This window comes from Ambystoma mexicanum, chromosome 2q (genome assembly GCF_040938575.1).
Source record: "Ambystoma mexicanum isolate Mex_15411 chromosome 2q, UKY_AmexF1_1, whole genome shotgun sequence".
Taxonomy (NCBI): domain Eukaryota; kingdom Metazoa; phylum Chordata; class Amphibia; order Caudata; family Ambystomatidae; genus Ambystoma; species Ambystoma mexicanum.
Window position 1 is genome coordinate 1013449680 of NC_090924.1, and position 18101 is coordinate 1013467780.

The 18101-nt window shown below is 45.8% G+C and overlaps 1 protein-coding gene across 2 annotated transcripts in view; it reads left to right on the forward strand.

The window, feature by feature from the left end:
- Positions 1-1388: 1388 nt before the first annotated feature.
- Positions 1389-18101, forward strand: part of HACD1 (3-hydroxyacyl-CoA dehydratase 1) — a 420976-nt gene continuing 404263 nt past the window's right edge. The window contains exon 1 of one of the 2 annotated variants that reach the window (XM_069648346.1): positions 1389-1593. In XM_069648346.1, coding sequence (XP_069504447.1) covers positions 1478-1593 — 116 coding nt within the window. In that variant the 5' untranslated portion in view covers positions 1389-1477. The remainder of the gene's footprint in view (positions 1594-18101) is intronic. The other variant, XM_069648345.1, reaches the window with a different exon arrangement.

Here is an 18101-nt window from a genome sequence, read left to right on the forward strand (position 1 = left end):
CAGACCTGCAAATAGTACCGTCCACGCCAGCGTACCACGCCATTCCCGCTCTCGACAGAATGTTCGCCACATATAGCGTCCCCAAAATCGTGAAGACAGACAATGGGCCACCATTCACAGGGCAAGACTTCAAAATCTTTGCAGAGTACATGGGATTTCAACATCGCAAAGTAACACCTCTGTGGCCCCAAGCAAATAGGACCGTAGAAAGGTTCATGAGCAACATCAAGCACACCACCCAAATAGCACGTTTCACCGGAGAACCTGTAGAAAAGCTGCTGTTTCAACTGATGCAAGACTTCCACATATCACAGCAGAGGAAGAAAGATACAAGGACGACCCAGAAATGCAAAGGAGAGACACCCTCATGAAAGATGACATGAAAAGGGTCGCTGACGCGAAAAAGGAGGGCCAAGGGAAATGATCTTGCACCAGCGACGTGGTCGTCGTTAAACAACACCAATGTCGCAAGAACATTGCGGCATTCAATGAGGAACCCCTCACAGTTGTCAAGACAAAGGGTTCACTTTTCACCGATGAAAGCGACTGAAAATTCACAACGGGAAACTCGTCCCACTTTAGGTGACTGCCCGAATCATACTTGCAGCTGAAAATCCCTCACACGATAACAGCCAAGTTTGGGGCGCACCCTATGAAGGAGACAGAGAAGACACGACAATGGACGTCTCCAGAACCAGCTGAAAAAACAGACCTGCGGCCTCAAATAGTTCGGAAGAAACACCACCGGCTCATAGAAGAAATTAGCTGAATACAGGACTTTATGTTTAGTAGGGCTGGGGGGGGGCAAGGGAAGAGGGGAATGTCAGTTCCAGTAATGTCAAGGAGAATAAAGGTTATGTTGCACCCCAGTTCCCGTGTCAGGCTCTTCATGAGCTGTGCCTTGCACAGAAGCATGAGGCGGTCCACAAGGGACTTTACACCCATATCAGGGAAAATGCACGAACTCCCACCACTTACATTCTGTGGAGCTTTGTGGTGCGAAATGCGCATCAATTATAATTGTAAAACTTTACCAGTGAGGAAATTGTCAAAACATTTGGAAGACTCGCACAATTGTGAAAAGTTGCCAAATACGAGACACGTATATAGGTTGCCTGCATTGTTCAATGTTGATCTCCGCCGAACTTTCAGTTAAAAGAGTTTTATTGATTTTTTTGCGGCGATATTGGCACTAGATGTGTAATGCCTACGCAGAACTTTGAATCGAGTCGATGAAAGCTTCGGTCCCTTCAGCCAGTAGACACTGGCAAAACCAATCACGAGCCGGCATACATGCGAAAGAGCAAGCTGTCAAGACGTGCCCAGTTGCCCCGCAGAAGGTGATTGGTTGCCCGTGGTCCCTCGGGAGCAGGGCGGGGGACGGGGGGGGCGCGCGACCGTCCCCAGCTGTCCGGCGTAGCTTGGTCTGAGCTCTTTCGACCTCGGCCACACGGAGCCGCGTCTCGTGCGCACCACCATGGCGTCCACCGAGGAAGACGGGCCGGCCGAGGAGAAGGAGCAGCCCAAGAAGAAGCCCATTGGCACCTTCGCGACGGCGTGGCTCACGCTCTACAACATCGCGATGACAGCTGGGTAGGTGGCGCGCTCACCTTTGCCTGCTGCGGCTCCTCCCCGAGCTGTGACACTCGAGGCACAGCCCACGCGCGTGGTGCCAGGAGGGCATAACAGCAGCGGACAGGGGGCGGAGAATGAACCGACACACACAGGCACACACACACACACACTTCCCCGAGGCATGGCGCCACGCATGGGGTTCCAGACACAATGGCAAGGTGTCCACCTTTCTGACGCTATTTTAGCGACATGCGAAAATGTTAAGGCGGCCATCCACAACGTTTGGCTGTTAGAAATACACTTTAATGACCGGGACAACATCAAGTAAAAGCGTAGGGATTGTTTCTCCAAAATCGGTGCAAGTCCAACACTACTAGCAATGCATGGCCAGACCTGCTGCCCCTCGATGCCTTCTGACAGGTGCCTTCTGTCTTTCTCAGGGTACAGGCATTTTGGAGCGTTCACTTCCTGTCTGGCATGGTCTTATTATTGTGGAATACCTCATTGGCTCAACATTTCTAAGAGGTTTCGCGAAATCGCATTAACATTCTTAAATATATTGGGGTCTTGTATCAGTATCGGTGTTGTGTGGTGGTGTATTTCCTCCTGCTCTTGCGGGATTGTCACCCTCGCTGGGTGTATGGCATTGGTGGTCCTCAGGCTACCCTGCTGGCCTCTCATGTCCTAATACGGTGCAGGATTCCCAGCGCCCTGGCCGCGGTTAAGTATAGATTCAGGCTGGTGGAATGCGTCAGGAAGTGGGGGGTGAGGGAGGAGAGTGCTGCCCTCGGCACATTTTACCTCCGGCCCAGCGCTTCTTCACGCGTACATTAGCTCTGTGTAAAGTCCCTTCGAAGTGACCTGCGTTCGCTTGAGTATAGTTCTTGTAGCATCGTCTCAATAAAAGATAACTAATCCTTATATGTATCCACTATGTCTGCACATTCTTTCATTATTTTCTAGGTGGGCCACTTTTCTGATAAATTGGATGTCCGGAGAAATTAGTCAGGATTCATAACATATACCAAAGTCATGATTTTGTTTGTAAAAAACAAGGCCATATTAAGGGATTTTGGGGCACGGGCACCGATGTATTCGGGGCCCTCAAACACAAATAATGAAGGAATTCAGAATCTCTGATTGTCCTCCTGTTCGAGATCACAACTTGCAGCTTGTTCTGCTGCGCCACAGTGATGAAAATAAGCATAGGTACTTCCTTCAATTACCTTTTTCTCCTCCTTTCTGAAACCAGAATAATAACCAAGGGGCATTTGTATGGCAACATAACCTGTCTACATTGAGAGCACTTGTGTTCTAGCTAATTCCACACTGGCAAGCCAACAGTTTAGGCTTTTGTATAGGTATGGAACAGTTTATTCTAGGCACTGATAAAATGGTACTATCTGGTTGCAACAGTTTGGAAAATGCAGTGATTACCTTGTCATGATGTTAGTACCTTGCAAGTGCTTATCTAATATCTCAAGTCAAAATTGTTGGGGCTTATTTTCGACAGTACATCAAAGACATATAAATCAAGTGGCTGAAGACGCACTTTGTTAAGCCATTTATTTATTAAACCAAGAACGATTTACAGCTGAAATTAAGCCATTAGCTCTCAGCAGAATTTTTAGAAATAACACTGACGGGCTAAAGCTTGATGTTACTGTTTGATTGGTCATCTCAAAGAGCTCAGAGGAGAATGTGTTTTGGGCAGGGAGGAAAAGGCAGTGGGTGGGAATGGCTACACGAATTAGCATGATCATGGGTAGTCAATGTGTTCATAAATAGCCAAACAACACCCACAATCTGTGTCCCTCCACGTGTCGTCTCCCTCCTACAATAAATGCAATGCAATAGTTTTGGCTCAAAGATGGCCCTTAAGTGCCACTTATTCGCTCAAACTGAAATGGTACACATACCCCAGAATAGATATAGAAGATTACCAGCCTCACAGAACATAAACATGTTCAATCTTGGATACAGGAGTCAGATTGAAAGCAACGAGGAAGGTACAACCTCCATGGAGTATAGCAATTAAGAGCTATGAGGAAGGTGCACATATGCAGACCTAGAGTGAGATTAGAAGAGGACCGTTTTTTTCAGTGGTGTTGCCATTAGTGACGTTTGGAACAAATGACATTGTGCTGTGCAATGCATCAATGATCACTATCATTACATATGAGACAATACAGCCAGTTAAACTACGAGCAAGGATCTTTTTAACAATTCACCCTGTGAGCTCAATTTCCCTTAAAGGGCTGACAGTTTTGAAATACTTACTGACTTGGAAATGTCACAACTCACATAATAACCCAACTTAAGATATATATACATTTGTATTTAAAACACAGACATATGTTATGCAAAAGGAGAATGATTCTATCTTAATTTTCTTCATCAACAAGGGAAGTTTACAAGTTCCAGAATACTAATTGATGTGAGCATAAAAATAATCACATTTGGTTTTTACTACTGTGTTTTAAAGCAGAAAATACACCCAACATTGCAGATTGTTATTCATGGCGTGCAGAAGACCATTTGAAAAACTGTTCAATAAAGCAAACTCTTTTTAAGCAGTCCCGAAATAAGCTCTTCAGAGGCCTGGGATTTGTGGTTGTGTTTTTTCTGTCTGGAACCTCTACCACACACATGGCCTATGTGACAAGAAAGAGTAGGCAGTGGGCTTAAAAATGTCACCGGCATGTGAGAAGCCAAACCTTTTCACAGAAGGTAGCACAGTAGTATGCACTTAGATAGGATTTTTCCAATAGCTGAGGCAGGTTTTGGTTTGGGTGGCAAAGGGCTCCCCAGGGGGAACTATTGGGTCAGTGCTCTTTCACTATGTACCAGAAACCACTTAGTATAGAGGGGTGTACTTTATGTGCATTTCATATGTTTCAATATGTTATTTGACGTGTGATTAAAAATTAAAGCAAATTTATATACTACTAACTTTTTGAGCATTTTCAACGAATGATCTCCCTGCATCACCTTGCACAGCTCACACCCATTAGCTTTCTCATCCTGAGCCTCTCTGCCATGTGCCTGTCTGGTCTTCGTTATCTTCCCAAGTCGAAACACTGCCCTTCCCTTTATTTCTTCCTGGAATTAATGTAATTGCTCGCCCCCCCCCCAAAAAGCACCTAATACCGCACCTGAGTTCGGTTTCTAAGCCGGATCCGGGAACCTCTGTCGCTCTGCTTGGTATTATATAATAATATATATAAAAACACTCACGGACATCATCTTTGCACTTCATTCGAATACTTCCGTACAAATTAGATTAAATGCTGAAGGCTTACTCTCCCCAGTAATTAATACTGCAAAAGGATTGAAACAGGGGTGCATTTTAGCGTATGCGCTGTTCAGCTTCTTTATTTATCATATTAAAGAAGCATTTTGCAATCAAAACACAGATGCTCCAAAAATAGATGGAAGGCCAATAGTAGCCTTATTATACGCGGATGATTTAGTACTCTGCTCCAAAAGTCCGGTGGGCTTACAAACTCTATTAACTCTTTTCACTCAGTACATTCAGAGTAACCAACTGAGCATTCATTAGGGAAAAAACAAAATTGTGATGTATGCTCCAAAAAGGATGAACTGTAATGTAATGAACTGGACTATACAGAATGTCAAAATCGACATAGTAAACCAATACATATACCTTGGCGTCACAATTGACATGAGCTACTGTAATCAAAGTCATTTAGATCGGCTGCAACAAAAATTGCAAACAGCGATATCTCAAACCAAAATCATAATGAGAAAATACGGTAAATTTTCCATCATACCAGCGTGGACCTATTACACGCAAAAATGCACCCCTGTTCTTCTTTATGGAATGGAAGCTTTAGAGTTAATAGATGACTACACCTTTGACAAATTGGAAGCACTATTCTGGAGACAAATTCTACATCTGCCCCAAGGGGTTCCAGTAGTATGGATCCGCTATGAACTAGGCTTAGTCTCACTAGCCGCTGAGTATCACTGGCGCATGTGTGCCCTTTTCAGGAAATGTCTTATGTGTAATGATGTCACAACTGTTCTGAAAACATTATCCACTTATCTGTTACATTCTAATGATGCTTTTGCTAGGAAATGGTTGTGTAGTATCTACAATACACTCATAAATGCTAATGTTTCAATTGATCTTCTAGTTACAAACCCGATGAAGGCCAAACTTCAAATCTTTACCATCAACTGGATTCAAACTAGAGAGCTATGTTTGAATTATAAACACGTTGATGGTGATTGCATGATTGATAAAAAGTACAGAACCATGTCATCTTACTTAATAAGTTGTCCATCTATGAATGTCCGGTCAGCAATCATGCATTTAAGATTTAAGTTATGGCCAACAAAGGAAGTACTGGCGGATAGAAGCATAATTACGACACTAGACAACATTAGTCGTTTTTGTCATCTGCCAGGGGAAACCATCAAACATCTGGTAATGGATTGCTCCCAGTTGGTAACTTTGAGGAAAACACATTTTGCCAAATTATATCATTTTTTTGCAGATTTAAATCAAGAATTAAGATGGAAAATTATGTTTTCTGATCGTTTGGTGAGCATCAGGATTGCAACTGTAAACTATTTGAATGCTCTGAATTTATAATATCATAATGAAGTGCAGCCCTGTCTGGGTTTATTAATTGTGAATCTCAGTTGTACATTTTTGAAGGCTATGTTTCCACAATTCTAATTTGTCCTTTTTGGTATTAATCTGAATTCCTTTCTTTTGTCTTTTATCAATTCTGAGCGTTTTAAGTGTGTTTTCATGCTTGTATGTAATTACGAAAATGAATTTTCTTTATATGTAATGATGAAAATGAACTGATTCATGTTTTGTATAAAAAATATAAGATTGTAAACGTTAATTATTTAACTGAATACAATAAAATAATAATAATATATGTAAGTATATATATCTTGCTTCCAAGATCAGCGCTTTGCCCCTGTGCTATCCTCCTCTCCCCTCGCTCCTACAGTGTCTCCCTTTCACCTCTTCCGCCTCAACTTTCTTTTCTTCCCACTCCACTCTGAACGCCCCTCTCCCCAGCGCCCCTCATTTCAGGTGCTCTTGTCTCACGTGCACCTCTTAAACGCTCTGCACACACTCATTTTAACCCACTACTGCTACTAACAGTGACACCAACACCACCACCATAGCCAACGCTGCCTCGACCATTACACCCACCACTGCAAGCAATACCACAGTCACACCCATCTCCACCACAACTTGTTATGAACATTTGGGCAGAATTCAACTGGGCACTTAACATGGACACAGTGTAGGCTTCCATAATTTTGTTCACAAAACTCTTATATCGGTTCCCGGAACCCCTTTTGTCTAATTTAATGGCATTGAAAAGAATCCACATTTGAGCATTTTCATAATCTAATGCGTAGGTTTATGTAGAGAGATAATACACTTATTATTTCGTGATTACAAACATGATTATATGTGTAAACATGAGCTTTATTACATTAAGATGCTTCCGTGTATTTCACTTGATCCGATTTTTCTTTTTCCATCTTGGTGTTTTCAAAATATGTTCAGTGCAAAACTGGGCGATTTCGTCATACTTACGTTTGCAATTACCACGGGTAGTCTTAATTAAAGACTTGGGGCCCGATTCATGGAATTTTTAGTACAGGGTTCAAAGTGACTTTGCACTGCTGAAAACGGACTTTGCACTCCCGACACCAACCCTGATTCATGCAACTGTGCAAAGTGCATTTTTATAGTGCAAAGTCGGTGCAATCAGTTAGTCATTTTTTGCAGTGCACAATGACTTTACACTGACAAAATACACTTTGCACAGTTCCATGAATTCAGGATTTGTGTCGTCAGTGCAAAGTCACCTTTGAGCAGTGCAAATTCACTTTAAAACGTGCGAAACATTGCATGAATCGGGCAGTGTGTATTTGGATACAAAGGGCCAGATTCTCATAAAGTAGAGCAAATTGGGCTCGTTTAATTTTCGCTACTTCCAGAAATGTGCAGGTCACCATATTCTCACAGGTGTCCTGCGCGTTTCAGGAGGGGCTGGATAGTGGCGCAAAGATGCGCTGTCTAGCCCCCATACCAATCTTAGGAGCGCACACCAGACACTAATGTATGACAGGCTCCCAGCAACCACAGGGTCACTGGGAGTGCATTTCACAGAGAGAGGCCATTCTTTGAGGAATGGAAGTGCAAGTGTGCCAGCCACAGTTTCAACAGCAGCTGTCTCAATAAAAAATAAAAAAATCACGACAGGGTCAGAAATGACCATGGCAGCGGAACACCTTCTATTCTGGACATTTACAAGTACATCCTATTTGTGCAAATGCGCAAAGGGGGGAAACGGGCTCCGAATGAGGGCATGTAGGATGCCCTCCTTCCGATGCCCTTTGTGAATTGGGCTGCTCCTTTTTTTGGCCCAGCGCAACTCCTCACTCTCACGAAAAAAGGTTTGGAGAATCTGCTCCATATTTCCTATCGTCATCTTATGGTGATTCTTCACTGAATCAGAAGATTGCAGTCTGTCTCTGCTGTGAAATCCACTCTGCTGACAATGTGTACTTTGAGGCAGCAGAGCTTACCCACACATTTAGAGATCTACGTTCTGACCATGCGGCTTCGTGCTCTGCTACACCGAGGAAAGGGTCTGTCAATGGATGGACCTAAATGGGCTACGATGGTGTATGCCATTAAGCAGTTAACTTACTGCCACACACGTAACGCCGATTGGTTTCCGCAGCAGCTGGAACGCAGCGTGAGGCCTCCTAACAATGCAATGTAGGCTGCTATGGTCTTTTCTACTGGAGGCACAGATCGTTTTTGGTAAGCACAGTTGATCAGTGTCCCATCAACTGGTAATGTTGACTTACACATATGTGTACAAAATATATTTGCTTGCAATTTAAATATGCATGTGTCTTTTTATTTCTGCACTTATACGAACTCATATTAATATGACACACCCTCCGACGTGCTATCATTGCTGGGAAATAAGGGAGTGAAATATTTTTCCATATGGTGTGGAAAGAAAGTATTAAGAACGTCGTACTGAGAAGGCACACAATACAAACCAAACGAGTCCACGTGAATTGTATGCTGCCCTAATCCAATCCCTCACATATATATATTGAATAAACACATGCACGGAGTGATTGACAGATAGGCTACATATGAGTCTGTTTGCATCTTTTTTTCACAACCACCCTCACATCTCGATTGGTTTTGTTCCTTCAATGATCCCTGATGGTATCAGGATTCAAACACCGGAAACAAGCATTGGCAATGCAAACAGTTTGGGCGTTTTTGTGTAAGCATGGGAAAGACACTTGCCAGGCACAGTCATAGTGGTATTAACTGGCCATTGATGGTAGCAGGTGCAAAATGGTGCGAGTATCTGGGTATTTAATAGCAGTGCCTGGCAAATGCCTAATACTTATACACAAGCCAAAACTGTTGGTTTTTCCAATGCTTGTTTTTAACAGGACTTCAGTAAAGGACACGCATAGTGCTTATAAATCGACTGGCTGGAGCTGGACATGGTAAGACATTTTATTACACCATTAGCAGGTTTACAACTCGAATTAAGTCATTCATTCTCAGAAGATTGCTTTGAAAAAACACTGGCAGGCACTTCGAGTGTAAAGTTTGATGGTAAGGCTTGAATAAAGCAAGCTCATAGATTTCCCATGAGGAGGTGTTTTGAGCAGGTAGGGGCAGGAAGTGGGTCGGAATAGCCATAGGGATTAGCATGACCATGGACAGTCAATGGGTGGGCAAATACCCAAACAACACCTACAGGCTTTGTGTCCCTCTTCAAATGCTTTTTCTCCCTGTCTGTACTGTAATGCAATAGTTTCGGCTTATAACAGCCCAAAATAAAAAGGGCATTCTTCAGACTCTTAACGTGGAAAATTTAGAGGAAAAACACAACGGGCAGAATTACATAAAAAGGGAGGATCCCGGACAATGTCAAAATGTATTGCCAATGAAAAAGTGCTTATTTTACATAATGGAAACTGTCATTTTTTGCAAATAATGTCCTACTACATCAACACAATTACCTTACGCATCTCAAATTTGAAAAGGACGCTCTTCCCTGACCTTCTGCTGCTGTCTCACCCAGGCCCAGTGTTATGAAGCGTTTCTGCCTTCTATTGAGGTGTGCAGGACTGGACACGTACGTAACAGTGCATTGTCGTTTCTGTTTTTTTTGCGCCAGGAACACAGCATTCCAGAATGGGAGCGCTAACATTCGTTTCTATCTCTAGACATGCCCCCACGTATAGCACCAGCAATGGAACCACAGAGCACTTGTGAGTGCACATTACCTGCATGTACCCTTTTACCGATCCCAGTCCTTACCTATTTGAAGCATGTCATTCCGCCCAGTCCCTTCCCACATCTGCTATCAATTTATTTGTTTGCCAAGCCTACTTGTTGTGGGAGCCTGGGGGGCACCTGGGGCAACCAGACAGTTTCTGCAGGCACGCTGCAGAGATCATTGTTGCCACGGTCACGCGGCCAGGACAGCTGCAGGGGTACCCTGCTGTTAAGATGGATTTCTGAACTCTGACCTGGTGGGCAGAGGTTTAGAAGGCCAGCCTAGTTTCTTAGAACAGGGTAACCTTCTGGACAAGCCAGATCAAATCAAGGTAGCATTGGCAGCGGTCAAGACTACGTCTCAGGAGAGGTGAGGGTGACTGAAAAACCTCAATGAGCACACAGAGTAAAGGACAATACAAATAACTCTCAGTAAGGTGTATATATATTAAAAATACAGATACATTTATTCACGGCCTTTGAGTTTCAACACACAGCAATTATCAACAGTAATACTTTTAAACTAACACAATCTTACTAAAATACATATATACAGTACCAAGTGGCCTAAAGGGTTAATGCACAAAATGGGTCCATAGCCTGTAAAGGAAAGGAAGCAGGCAGTGCAAATAGTCTTTAGGCAATTCTGCAATAATCACAATCCTAACTGAAAGGCAGGCCAGTCCCTATGAAGAGTGGAGCCTATTGCTCAAATGTACTTGCAATGCTGGCGCACGTGGTAGTGCAGAAGGACGAAAACGGGGTGTCTTGTAGGGTCTGTAGTAGCTCAGGAAGGTGGGTGAGGTGATGCAGAATAAGTTCCCACTATTCGTGGAGGCTCTGCCCAAAAGGGCAGAACAGGTTCCAGGAGTTGGGAATGGTTCGGTAGCTCAGGCTATCAGTGGAAAGGAGAGTGGCCCTCAGGGGACACTTGTGCGTAAAAATGGATGGATGCGGTCAGGGCCATCAGTAAAGGTTGCTAGTACTCACTGACCCCCGGCGCACTCCGGACCAAACTTCGTCAGTCGAGTCCACTTCGGTTGCAGGCTCTGCGGCTTTCAGCGACAAAGTTACAGCGTTGATTACCAAAAGGGACAGTGGCAATTTCTCCACTCCTGGTGGATGAATCAGGCCAGTTTCACTGTAGCAGGATTCAGGGCAGAGAGGGTCACAGCAGCAAGGCACCTGCGAAGTTCGTCACCATGGCTGGGCGGCACAGTAACCGTGTGTACTCTGCTCATTCTTTACTCCAGACCTGGGCACTCCAAGTGTACGAAATTCAGTGTTTGAGTGCCGTGAACACAGAGCTTGTGATGTACCAAGTTTCATGGGTCTCCTCAAAATGACGGCAGTGTCAGAGCAAAGGTCCTACGCAAGCTGGTCAGCCCACTGGTTGGCCCAGGGACCCTTCTGAGAAGGCTTACTTGCAGGGTTTGAGGAAGGTGCCGAGAATAGTTGGTCCCACTATTCAAATGGGTCGAAGCATCTTCGCAGACATTCCAGTTCGATCAGATGCAGAGGGGTCCAGCGGGACAACAGCGTGCTCATGGTGCCAAACCTTCTAACGGGTCACCAGCGGTTCCTCAACTCGGCTTCTTAGTTTCAGGATACTTGGATTCTATCCTAGGTTCAGTGAGAACTCACGAGATCGACCTGGTATGGGTGTTTTGAGCCTTCTCTTATCCAGAATCTCCTTCGCGGCAAAACGAAAAGGACCCACTGGGAGATCTGCTCACATGCAGGCACACCAGACGTGGACCAATCACGGACCACGGTTGTCCCAGTCATTCACAGCACACCAGACACTCTGGCACACAGGATGTGGATTACAACTAGGCAGTCCAGCCCACATCCTGGGGGCACACACACAAGGCATGCAGAAACCTGCGAAAGCTTGGCGCCTCGCAGGAAGTTACATGCCCAAATAAGGACTGACCCGGGTTGGCTCAACCTGGAGAAGGTGAAGGTGCAAGATGGCCAAAGGACAGGACAAAGAACCTTGTGGCATGGCCATTTTGGAGCCAGGCCACCTTTCCTGGCCAACCGCGGTAAACATGGTTTGCATGGCAAGAAAGGGTTATAAATACATGAAAGATAAGCTGCCACCAGCCCTGTCCACAGCACATCTGCACTTCTGCTAAAACATCCTTCCAGGGTGTCCAGGGCCTTTGCAAATGACAGGAAAACCCAAGCGCATGGTAGTGTAAGGTACATTGTGCACTTGTAACATGTTGCAGAAAAGTTGCAACATAGACAAGGACTAAGGGAAACAATGTCTCCCAGTACTGACTGTCTTGAAGGGGATGTCAGTTTCCCGATAATAAAGTGAGCAAAAAGTCCAGTAGAGTGCAGCTGAAGGCTGTGCTCTACAGCAGCAAAATGTTAGGGGGTTACACAACACTCGCCCCTCCCAGACCAAGGACAGGGGGAATTAATCCACCCCTGGATTAGTCTCATGTTCAAGTGGTTACACATTTGGACAACCCATCAGCATTGCTATGTTGGACACCTGGCCTATGCTCAAAGATGAAGTCAGCACCATGAAGGTTTATGGACCATCTGAGCAACTTTGGATTCTCTCCCTTCATGTTCATTAGCCACTTTAAGGGCTTATGGTCAGTTTGCACAGTTAAGTGAGCCCATAGAGGTGGGGCCTCAGCTTCCTTAGGGCCCACACAGCGGAGAAACATTATTTCTCTACTGTGGACCATCTGAGCTCTCTGTCCTTAAACTGGTCGACTAAAGAAGCCAATAGGGTGTTCCCTACCCTTCTCATCTACTTGTGATAGTACAGCTCCTATCCCAGTGTCAGTGTCATCTGTCTGCACAGTAAAACCTTCTTTGGTAATCAGGGGCCCTGAGTACAGGGGCCTGGCACAAGGAGTCTTAAGCCATTGAAGGCCTTCCCACACTCTTCAGACTAAGTTACCTTCTTGGGTTTCTTAGGAGTTGTGAGAGCAGTCAGAGGGGCAGCTATGGTGCCATAGTCTGTCATGAAATGTCTGTAGTACCCAGTGAGTTCTAAAAAGGCCCTCACTGGGATTGTGTAGCACGTGTAGGCCAGTCTTGTACTGCTTGTACTTTACTGGGTAGAGCTGTATCCTCCATCAACCTACCTCATGTCCAAGGTAGACCACTGATCCTTGTCCAATCTGGCACTTGCTGGCCTTTATGGTCAAGTGGGCCCAGGGAAGAGTCTGCTACACAATTCTAAGGTCTTTCACATGACCCTCCCAAGTGGCACTGAAAACTGCTATATCATCCAGATATGCAAGACAGAATTCATCCAACCCATTAAGGACATGATTCACAAGCCTCTGAAAAGTGGCAGGTGCATTCTTCAACCAAAAGGCATTACCCTGAACTGGTAAAGACCCTCTGGTGTTGCGAAAGCTGTCTTCTCCTTGGCATGTTCTGCAAGGGCTATTTGTCAATAGTCTGCAGTGAGGTCAATTGTGCTGAGGTATTTGGAGGCACCCAAAGTATCCACCAGCTCATCTGTTCTTGGCAAGGGGTGTGCATCTGTCTTGGTGACAGCATTCAGAGCACTGTAATCCACACAGAACCTTAACTCAGAGGTACCTGCCTTTAGTACCAAAACCACCGGGCTGGACCAAAGACTACTGGAGGGTTCAACCACCCCAAGATCCAAAATCTTGTTGACCTCTGTCTTAATGTAAGACCATACTTTGTCTGACATTCTGTGTCCCCTACTCTTAGTAGGTATATTATCTCCTGTGTCAATGTCATGTTTGCACCAAGGTGTCAAACCAGGAACTTGTGGAAACAAGGGGGAGAACTGCCTCAGCAAACTTCTCACCTCCTCTTGTTGATCAGAAGTCAGGTGAGGGGCTACCTTGAGACCCTCAATGGAACGGTCTGAAGGACTGCCCTGGAACAGGTCAGGAAGAGGTTCTGACTCCTCCTTCTCAACATCTAAAGCCAGCAGCAGTGCAACTATTTCAACTCTTGGGATGAAAGCCTTCAGTCTATTTACATGGAACACTTTTGGAGCTTGTCCAGCTCTTCCAATGTCCACTAAATTGTTGACCTCACCTAGTGACTCCACCACTGTGTAAGGGCCTGACCATTTGTCCTGTAAAGCTCTAGGCCTTATAGGATTCATGATTAGGACTTGCTGACCTGTTGTGAAATTGATGAGAACAGCCTTCTGGTCATACCAATGTTACACACATTGTCCTGCCTTCAGTTTCGCACTAGCCAGACCCATCAGGAGTACCATCCTTTTTCTTAGTCCTAGCACATAGTCTACTACATTGGTAGTGACAGGGGGATTGGGCATCTCCCACCCCTCCTTGACTATTGCTAAGTGTCCCCTCACAGGGTGACCAAACAGGAGTTCCAAGGGGCTGAAGCCAACACCCTCCCGAGGTACCTCTCTGTAGGCAAACAGTAAGCATGGCAATAGAAGATCCCATTTTCTTCTTTGGGACTCTTCCAGAGCCCCAATCATGCTCTTAAGGGTCCTGTTAAACCACTCAACTAGAGCAACGGTTTGTGGGTCGCATGCAGATAAAAACGTATAGGTTACACCACATTCCTTCCACATGGCCTGCATATACTTTGACATAAAGTTGCTGCCCCTATCAGACACAACTTCTTTAGGGAAGCCAACCATAGTAAATATGCCAAGTAAAGCTTTTGCAACTGACTTGGCAGTCACAGTCTTCAATGGGATGGCCTCAGGATACCTGGTGGCATGGTCGACCAGCACCAGGATAAGCCTATTGCCTGAGGATGTTTGGGGGTCAAGGGGACCAACTATGTGAATCTCTACCCTCTCAAATTGTACCCCGACAACTGGGAGTGGTACCCATGGAGCTTGGATTGCTATGCCACTCTTCCCAGATAACTGGCATGTGGCACAACTCCTGCAGTGACTTTCTACTTGCACCCCCATCTTGGGCCAGTAGAAATGCATGGATAACCTTTGCTTGGTTCTCTTGATGCCACGGTGACCAGCAAGGGGGACTTCATGCGCCAACTGCAAGAGGAAGGGTCTTACAGCAAGGGTAACCACCAACCTCCTATGGTCTTCTTCTGTAGACTCTATGAGCTCACTGTAAAGGAGCCCACCTTCCCAATAAATCCTATGCTTCCCAGGAGGGTCACCCTCAAGCTGGGAGCAGACATGTCTCCTTAGGCCTTCCAAAGAAGGGTACTCACATTGACCCTTACTGAACTCAACCCTGTCAGGACCACCTTCTACTAACAAACTCTGCAGTTCAGGATGGTCATGGGGATTGAGGATTTCAGGCAACATCTCTCCCTCATCAGGTTCAGGTGTTTGACCAACTACCTCCAGGTGAGTTAGGGGGAATATCTCCTCTCCAGCTTTTGTTTTTCTTGACTCCTTTAGCCTTGGGTTTCCCCTTTGGCTTAGGCTTGGCATTGGACTTGGCCAATGCAGCTCTTGTTTGTGACCTTGTGCATGGTCTCTCTGCTGCGTCACCCACAAGCCCTAAATCTCTGAAATCATTCCCCAGCAGGACCTTTCCTGGGACATCTCTCTGAATGCTCACTGGGATCTTGACTACTGTACCATTTATAGTAAGATTTACAGGCATAACTGGGAACTTGAGAGGGTGACCATCAGCTAACTTAGTGGGTAACAGAGACGCTCTGGCAACTTCCTCTGGGTCTACCAAGGTAGAATCCACTACTGGTCTACTGCATCCGCTATCCCTAAGTGCAGGAGTGTTGACTCCACTGATCAGCAAACTGTCTTTAAAATAGTGCTTAGTGTTCACTGGCGTAACAGGGGCCCCTGCAGCCCCCGTGGTGTGGGGGGCCTCGCCAGCACATGTCCTGTGTTTGTGAATTCACTCTGCAGTCAAAGATATTATTTCTGTAACAGAAAATATTTCTTTATGAAGGTAGAGGGACTACAAACAAAAGTTTCTTTTTGAAGTCCGAGGGCTCCCCCCACCCAATGACATCCAAGAGCCCAGGCTGGTGGCCTCGATGTCATGGGGTGGGGGGAACCTTATGACTTCAAAAGAAAATTGTTTATTTTTGAAGTCACTCTGCCTTCATAAAGAAATTATTTCCGTTATGGTTCGGTCCTTAACTGAAATAATTTCTTTATGAAGTCAGAGTTACTTCAAAAAGAAATGATTTCTTTTTCAAGTAATAGGGCTTCCCTCAACCCCATGACGTGTGTGAGTGTATGGTGAAAGGGTGTACGCTTAAATGTGCAGGTGGCAGCCTGTGTGAGTGTATGGTGAAAGGGTGCACACAAATGTATGGCTGGCTGGGTGTGCGTGTGTGCGTGTACGGTGAAAGGGTGCACACTTGAATGTATGGGTGGCTGCTTGGTGTGCCTCTGTGGTGAAAGAGTGCACAATTAAATGTATGGATGGCCGGGTGTGCGTGTGTGTATATGGTGAATGGTATGTATGCTTGTGTTCAGGGGTGCAACAAAACCTACATTTCGGGGGGCTTATCCTTCAAATGTTGGGAGAGGCGCTACCTTCACGGGCGGTGGGGAGGGGAACATTTATTGCAATGCTGGTGCACGCGGTAGTGCAGAAGGGCAAAAACAGGGCAAAAACAGGGACTCTTGTAGGGTCTCTTGTAGGGTCTGTAGCAGCTCAGGTGATGCAGAATAAGTTCCCACTATTGGTGGAGGGTCTCCCCAAAAGGACAGAACAGGTTCCAGCAGTTGGGAATGGTTCGATAGCTCAGGCTATCAGTAGAAAGGAGAGTGACCCTCAGAGGACACTCGTGTGTAGAAATGGATGGATGCGCTAGAGGCCACCAGTAAGGGTTGCTAGTACTCACCGACCTCCGGCGCACTCTGGACCAAACTTCCGCAGTCGAGTCCACTTCGGTTGCAGGTTCAAATGCAGTAATGGCGTGGCTCTGCGGCTATCAGCGGCAATGTTACAGTGTTGATTCCCAAACGGGACTCAATGGCGATTTCTCTGCTCCTGGTGGATGGATCAGGCCAGTTTCACTTAGCAGGCTTCAGGGTAGAGAGGGTCACAGCAGCAACGGTGGTCCCAGTCATTCACAGTACACCAGACTCTCTGGCACCCAGGATGTGGATTGCAACTAGACAGCCCAGCCCACATCCTGGGGGCACACACACAAGGCATGCAGAAGCCCGCGAAAGCTTGGCGCCCATGCCCAAATAAGGACTGAACCCAGTTGGCTCGACCTGGGGAAGGTGAAGGGGCAAGATGGCCAAAGGACAGGACAAAGAACCTTTCTGTGCCAACCGCGGTAAACACGGTTTGCATGGCAAGAAAGGGTTAAAAATACATTAAAGAAAAGCTGCCACCAGCCCTGTCCACGGCACATCTGCACTTCTCCTAAAAAATCCTTCGAGGGTGTCTAGGGCCTTTGGAAATGACACGAAGACCCAAGCGCACTGTACTGTAAAGTACATTGTGCACTTGTAACATGTTGCAGAAAAGTTGCAACATAGACAAGGACTAAGGGAAACAATGTCTCTGTGAGTTTCACCAAAATAAAGTGAGCGAAAAGGCCATTGGAGTGCAGCTGAAGGCTGTGCTCTACTGACAACGTCAGACTATGGTGTTTAACAGCAGCAAAAGGTTGGGGGTTACACAACTGGAGGGAAAACTTCACATAAATGGGAATCTTTCCTAACACCTGCGCAGACCCTCAGATCAGTGATCACACGTCTGAGGGGGTAGATAAGCAAAGGGTACGGGCCACCCATACACATAGGCCGTGTGCACACAGCACAAACCAAATAACGAGCTGCACACCAGAGTTGCCGCGCGGGGAGTCTGCCACCGTACTGCTGCACGTGCCGGCTCAAGGTCATTTTATTGAGAGCGTGCCATGACACAGTCATGACACGACATCTTGAAGGGGACTACACCAGACTCCTCCTTTTTCATAAAAAAGAAAACAACAGCAGCCATAAACATCAAACCAGTGAACTAACATTACAACCGGGGATGCATTGCAATTCAGGCACCTATTCTGTTATAGGAGAAACAGTCCTCTCATTAACTGGTGATCCAAGATCCCTGGATCAAACTCCTCACTCTGTGGAGTTTTACTCCAGCCCTCTCTCGATTGCTGGTGACACTCCTGGTCATCTTCCTGGGCACAAAATAGGAAGAAAATCTCCTTGGGTTCTTCTTATTCCCATACAGGCCCTCTTCCTTCTGATGGTGCGGGCTGAGACACATAT